This window comes from Colias croceus, chromosome 8 (genome assembly GCF_905220415.1).
Source record: "Colias croceus chromosome 8, ilColCroc2.1".
Taxonomy (NCBI): domain Eukaryota; kingdom Metazoa; phylum Arthropoda; class Insecta; order Lepidoptera; family Pieridae; genus Colias; species Colias croceus.
In genome coordinates, this window is record NC_059544.1 from 3,119,587 (window position 1) to 3,127,070 (window position 7,484).

At 29.7% G+C, this 7,484-nt stretch overlaps 1 protein-coding gene across 1 annotated transcript; it reads left to right on the top strand.

Annotated features, from left to right (window-relative positions):
• Nucleotides 1-462: 462 nt before the first annotated feature.
• LOC123693648 lies at nucleotides 463-4,350 on the top strand. Its single transcript, XM_045638834.1, has 8 exons — nucleotides 463-482; nucleotides 791-1,043; nucleotides 1,252-1,362; nucleotides 1,580-1,998; nucleotides 2,411-2,513; nucleotides 2,795-2,890; nucleotides 3,684-3,839; nucleotides 4,220-4,350. The coding sequence occupies exons 1-8, from the start codon at nucleotides 463-465 to the stop codon at nucleotides 4,280-4,282; spliced, it is 1,221 nt and encodes a 406-aa protein (XP_045494790.1). The 3' UTR covers nucleotides 4,283-4,350.
• Nucleotides 4,351-7,484: the final 3,134 nt, after the last annotated feature.

Consider the following 7,484-nt stretch of genomic DNA (forward strand, 5'->3'; position numbering starts at 1 on the left):
ATATTTATTTTAGCACTAAGAAACTGAAAGGATGTATTATTATCCTATTAGGTTATTTAAATATTATTAGACGGAAAATAAAGAAATATATTAGGTAAAGTAGTACTAGACTCGTAGTTTTATTAATTGAAAATGTAAGTATATTTAAGCATAGTAACTAGTCGTATATGAAGTCGTACTACTATTTATTTGCGTATGAAGTTGGGAGATTGGGTTGAGATTAAAATAAATAGACATGTCGTTATGGTTCTAACAATATTTTTTTCCCGTGTCATACCTTATTTACATACTTTAAATATAAGTTTCTTCTCTATCGTTGTTTTGTACAGTACACCCATTTGTTTCGATCCCTGACGAGCACGCAATTTTTGAATACCGCAGTAAAAGTTATCGTAAAGAGTAATGGATACTTTGGAATGTTACGGTTCTGTCATAACTGTTGCTTTTTACCTATTGGACGTCATGGCGGAAGAATATTATTTGTAAGATATCGATTTATCTTTTGCTTTATATTATATTATTCAAATTTAAGAAAATTTCTTAAGGAAGTTATAAATACAAATTTTATTTATTTTAACTAGTCTTACTGCTAATAACTACATAGTACATAATATTACCGAGTAGGTACTTAAAATTAGAAAAAGATAAAAATAAGATTCAGAATGAAATACACAGTAAATTCAGGAGATACTTCAAGTCTTATGTACAAAGTTGTCGTCAACCTTCGACCAGTAAAGAATATTTTGTATAACTAGGTACCCATATTTAGCATTGTTCTTACACTTTGCAGGCAAGAACCCCGTAAGCAGAGATTCTACAAAATTCTTGCTACAGTAATGCATTACTTGGCCCTAGGGGACAAAACGTGGTGGGGGTACAGTAAACCAAACAAGTTTTTTGTATTCCATAACTATATTGTACTGTCATTTTCTCCTGCGTTATTATTTACACAACTTATGTATCTGTACGTTAATTTTGATGATCTTACATTTGATACGCTTGGCATTATTTTGTCGATTGTTCCTGTGGCGTGTTTGGCAAATGTGAGTATGATTTTTTAAGGAATTCATTCGAAAGATCAGTAGAAACTTTGGGCCGTTGTAGTTTTTGATTGAAGTGTGATATATTCACAAAACAAATTAGGGTTGTACTAAAAGCAGAGTAATCAAATCTATTATTTCTTGATACTAATAAAGATAGTAAGTTTAAGCATAATTGTTTTTCTAAAATTTATTTAATTTTTTATTGTAGGTTAATGTGTATTCAGCAAGACTTACATCTTATAAAACAATAATGAAGGAATTCATGTCCAAGATTCACCTCATCAATGAATATAAAAATAACGACGAGTATATCAAAAAGGTATCTTATGTAGTATTTTGGTTTAGACATATTTTGGCAATTGCTTCAATAAAAATTAATGGAAAATTTTAATGCGTTCTTATATATTAACCGATAGTGTTCGTTCATATTCCTCGTTCCTACATAAAAAATGGTTACATTGCAGAGTTCAACAATCGTAAATTCATCATGTAAATAAATACAAACTACTTATGTTAATAACAATCCATGTTTCCAGAAAGTAATCGAAGTAGAACGCATCACGCGCTGGACGGCGTACTACCTAATGTTCTTCTTTTCCATGAACTGGGTCGCTTGGATCTGGATTCCCATCGTCAACAACATCAATAACAAGGACCTGATACAGAATCGCACCATGAGACTACAAACCTGCGTATATATGTGGTTTCCCTTCGACTACGGTTTCAATTACAGGAATTGGCTCTGCGTGCACAGCATTAATATTTACGTTGACGCTTGTGGTGTGACTGTTATGATGATATTCCATATCATTAACTATACGTTCATGTTCCACTTGATTGGTCACATCCAAATCTTGAAATACAAGCTTGAAACGGAGTTTAATGAGCGTTTAACCGACAGGGAAGCTAAGGACAAACTAGTGGCGGTTATAAAGCATCACGCTTTTATCACACGGTAAGTGTTTGTAAAGGTTTCTTTTGCGTTATTTCTAATTTTGTCGAATATCTGCTACTTTTTAGAAATTTATAAGCTTACTAGCGATCCGCCCCGGTTTCGCCAGTGGTACATATTTCGCAATAAAAAGTAGCCTATGTTCTTTCTCAGGGTCTAAAGATTATCTGTGCCAAATTTCATCAAAATAGGTCCAGTAGTTTATGAGCCTATTCATTACAATCAAACAAACAAAGTTTTCCTCTTTATAATATTATATTATATAATTATATTAGTGTAGATGAATATGAAAAAATGAGAAATAATAATATAATACTTGCAAACCAAGAAGCAAATCATTTTAAAACCTTTAAAATCTACACAATCGATATTGTTTTTATGTAATATTATGTTTCTTATTCTTTTCATTTCACAGAATATTTAGCAATGTACAATCTGCGTTTGGAATAAATGTAACCACAAATTATTTACATAATTTAGTTGGTGATAGCCTCATTATGTACCAGATAATGTATGGGGTAAGTATACTAGTTTAGGATCTGTCTAATTTAAATATGAAAAAAATATTTTACGTATTTTTGAAAATCTTTTTAATAATTTGAAGGATAAAAGAAATTATTGCAAAATAACGCACACCATATATTATAAGAATTAAAAAGAGTTTTTATTTTTTTTAGTAATAAATTAAATAATTCTAATAAACATTTTTGAATAGACATTTTCTTGTTTTAATTTGTAAATCTAAGCCTGAAAGGTTGGATAAAAGAGAAAATATTATAAATAACTGTATCTTTTGTAGGGAAAGCAAAATATAATACTGTACATGGTAATGGTTACTGTGTACATCGGAAATTTGATAATGATGTCTTTTGTGCTCGAAGAAATGAGGAGACAGGTATAGTTCTAAAAGAATACATTCAAAAAGCCTTTCTGTTTAGAAATTCATATCTTAATATTAACTTCTTTACTTCGTGACGTGAAATGAGATTTTGTATTCAAATAACATACTTATACTTTTAAAATAATTTGTTCTAAGAATATCTAATATATAAAAATCAATGCCACTTTTCGTTGTAATTCCATAACTCGAGAACGGCTGAACCGATTTCGATAATTCTTTTTTTATTATATTCCTTGAAGTACGAGGATGGTTCTTATGTAGAGAAAACGTTAATATGTACCACGGGCGAAGCCGGGGCGGACCGCTAGTATTATTATATATCTATAGTCACTTTCATGTCTCGATTCTAGATCTTCTCGTGTAGATTTTATTTTCAGTCAATTGTTAAGAGCTTTTTAAATTGCCTAACTTTGTCACGGTTCAGAATACTTTTAAGTAATGTCGCTTTAATAATCGTAAAAATTGTAAAAGGGCCACGCCATACAAAAAATAGCTACCTACATTATAACACTAGATATTATATTATAATATATATTGTTTTTTTTATTTTAATACCCTACTTGATTCTCTATGCTACTTTATTTTTATATTTTAAATTACTTCAAAAATTGCTCATTACAATTTCACGCGAAGAAACTCTATGCCTCTGAAGTAGGCTTAGAGGATTCTAATATTGCTTGATTTTAATTATATTTTGTCCGTGACATTACATTATTTTTTATTAAAAATTTCATATATTCCTATTGCATCAAAATTTAGTTATTCAAGAAATAATGCCTTTTTTCAGACTGAAGACCTCGCTGATGTCGTATATAGTATGCCATGGGAAAATATGTCTGTATCCAATCAAAAAACGTTCATACTTCTCTTACAAAGAGTTCAACCAGCTTTAGAGTTTGTGGCTATGGGTGGTCTTAGAGCTGGTGTGAGACCTATGATATCGGTAAATATGCAAATATCGAGATATAGATTGTAATTTAAATATTTAAAAAGCCTGTACCCCTAAATTATAATTTGACAGTCTTATCAGCTGTTATATCACTGCTATTTTTTTTTTTTTTTCAATTATGAGATACAACACTTTTACTTTTCGCGATAAACTACTACACCAATTTTAACACTGTGTTCTCTATATAATAATATGTAATTTAAGTTTTGGATTTCGTGGGCGGAAAGTTACTATATAAATGGTACATTATAGAAATGTGTCTTGAAGTTGCACTTTATATTACGTTAATGTGAATGCTAACAATGTGGTGTAAAAAGTACTTTTAAAATGTCACACGTTAGAATTAATTTGGACTAACTGTTACTTTGTTACAGATAATAAAAACTACGTTCTCATATTACGTAATGTTGGAGACGAGCATGGCTGGCAAATCGTAAAACAGCTTCGGGCGCTTAATAAAATTAACATTTTTAACATTTTTTGAAGAATTCCTAGTTTATTACAATTTGTGCACAATGTCTTAGATTAAATAATTTGTAAAATTGTTATAAGATTTTAGTATAATATTCATTCATATAAAAATAGTGAATGTACATATCTCTATTTTTACATGCATGTGGCTATGTATCATAATATTGACGCCATGTATTTATTAACGTACCTAGTACTATTTTAAAATAAATAATTGCTGTATCTGTTTGTTTCTAAATAAATGTCCTCGCTCTTACTACAAAAATGGTTTCCAAATTGAAGTCTATTGCGGTTTTACTTTGTATTCATTCCCTGTATACTGTTATAATTATTACATTTTCATAAATTTAAATGTAGACATAAAAATATATTTAAAACGTCCATCTCGAAAACTTACACTGTAGCCTCAACTAAGTAAAATTCTCGTTATAAACTTACATATAAAAATAATAACCCGTCGTAAAAATGTTAAGCGACATAAATTAGTGAAAAACGTACCATATATCACAAGGAATTTTAAATGTATGAGAATAAAAACTGCAGAAACTTGTGATGCATTTTATACGAAGACTTTGTGTGTAATATGTTTGGAATTTAACAGAATTTTTTACAGTGACAAGATCAATAAAATGGGGTTATTTAAAGGTAGGTAAAAGAGGATTTTTTGCTGCCCAATTTTGTTTTGGCTATTGTTGTAGTCTTCATTTGAGATCGAACATCCAATCTCCCAGTTATCTCACATGAAATAAGAAAAAAAGTAATTTTCAAATAACAATAATTTGAATATTTATTTCAAAATAATGTTCATTTAGTTAGATACAAAATAAAAAATATCGATTTGAGGTTTATATTTTCAGTAATTAGTTCCATGTTCAGTAAATCTAGCAACATATTTTTCCATTTCCCCATTTAAACTATCTTGCCATTACAAATATGAAAAGAAAATATGTTTAAAAATTCGTGTAACTTATTTCTGCCGTTTTCCGCTGTATTCTTCTCTTAGATTGCTATACACATTGAGAATGAATTGCGAGAATACAGTGAGTATTTTAAGCACTAAAAACCTAGTGAATAGTATTTAACAATAACAAAGGATAACGGGAAATGTTATGAATGTATTTAAATTTTTAAACGGACATTATACAGCGAGGTCAGTGAATTTAAATCTTCCTATTGTATAAGAGTTAGATTTGCAATTTCATGCTCTTTATCAACACAAAAGTTTTGAACAAAAGTCGTTTTGTTTAACAGGGTATTATTAACCATTTTGGCTTTAGCCTGCGTTATTTTATGTAGCAGTGAATAATTTAGGATACCTTTACGTACAATTTGTTCAACACCCACTTCTGCTAAGAATTATGTTGCGTACATTTACAAGAATCATGTACGCAATTAACTTTTAACAAATAAGTAAGAACACAATGTATTTAACATTTCACATTTTTCTCATAAATTTATAGGAATTAGAACTGTTTATGAATTACTTTAACTCATACCTATCACTTACAAGTTTCTTTATTGATTAAGAACAATTTATAATTTAGAAGGATAAGGATATATTTGCTATTCAAGAAACAGCAATCGAAAAAATAGTACATCAATTCTTATTTTACTCATCTTATTCATACAAACGAAATAAAAAAGGCTCTATCATATAATATACAGGTCATGTATATCCTAAAAGTACATGTATACTTATCATCTTAATTATAGTTCTGTACTGTATCAATAACCAAGCTGATAATTATAACAGTAAACAGCAATCACAAATAGTGATACAATGTGTCACATCTAATCGCAAGGGATCAAATACATCGGAAGCAAACCCTGACGCAGATCGATTCAAGAACCAACAAATAGTTTCCAAAGCAAATGTTACGTTAAAGTGTAGCATGTGCATTCTGTAATGTGATTGGTTATTTTACTAACGGTCGATTTTTCGATCAGAGGTTAAAACTTACTCGTCCAATAAAGTATTACACGATAATATTAAAATGTCACCTGTAAACTGCAGTCAATTGCGGGCAATAAGAATACATTTTGAAATGGTGGTTCCATACGTTATTCGACGAATAAGTTTTAAGCAAGGATTGAAAATTTGTCTTAAAACACATTTTGTTTTAACGGAATCTTCTGTGAAAAATGGTGGAAGAAAAAGGACAATAGTTAAAGTTATATAGTCTTAGAAGTTTTATATGCTTTCAAATTTCTTAATTTAGAACAAGATAATGAACATAAATGATTTTTCTTTAACAAATAATAATCATAATTGAACTCAATTTCTGAAGAATATAATAATAATTCTAAATAATATCAATTCTCATATTTATTTTAACTGACACAAGAACAATTTGTTAAAATTCAATTTAAATCGTTCCATTAAAATTAAATATACATAGGTACTAAAATGTTCCTTACCATTTCCATTTGGATATATCAGAATATGTTTATCAAAGGATTCATGTTTTGTCGAGGAAATTGGTCTTAAAACACCATTAGTAAATCAGACACGCGCACCAATAAACATTTTATATCATCGTATATTAATAAAGTTATTATCTTATTATACAATATAAACAAGAAACGCATTATGCATATAATTATAGTCAATAAATTAAGCGGCTTAGCCCGCCATGTTGTAGATAAAGATCTAAATGGGTTAACTAGTGACGGCGATTATTGAATTGGGCTAATCTACGATACCGTCTGAGCTATTGTAATGGCATCTAATTAAGTGGATGCAATGCGATGTCAGCGTGTTGCAAATTATGAGATCTGGATTGCGGATTTATGGTTGTAAGCTGAGATTCTAGATTATGTGTACTTTATGATTCCTTGGTAGATATGATTAGATTTGATTGCGTAATGTAATGGAATATTTCGACTTCTGAATACAACTTACTATCTCTTGGGTAAAATAAATATTTTTGGGGGAGGTAAGGCAAAAATGGTTTTGAAAAGGCGGCTCCATCGCTGGTGACCGGTCGTACTTACTTAAATTCTTGACGGAGATCTTTGTCCAGCAGTTGAAGTCCCACGGCTGTAACGACTTCATCATCAGCTCATAAACAGATATCCACCTAGAAAACCTTGGCAATTTCGATCAATTAGATTAGGCTATTATCCAATTACCTGGATACTTATATTAATGACGAAGTTTAAAACAAA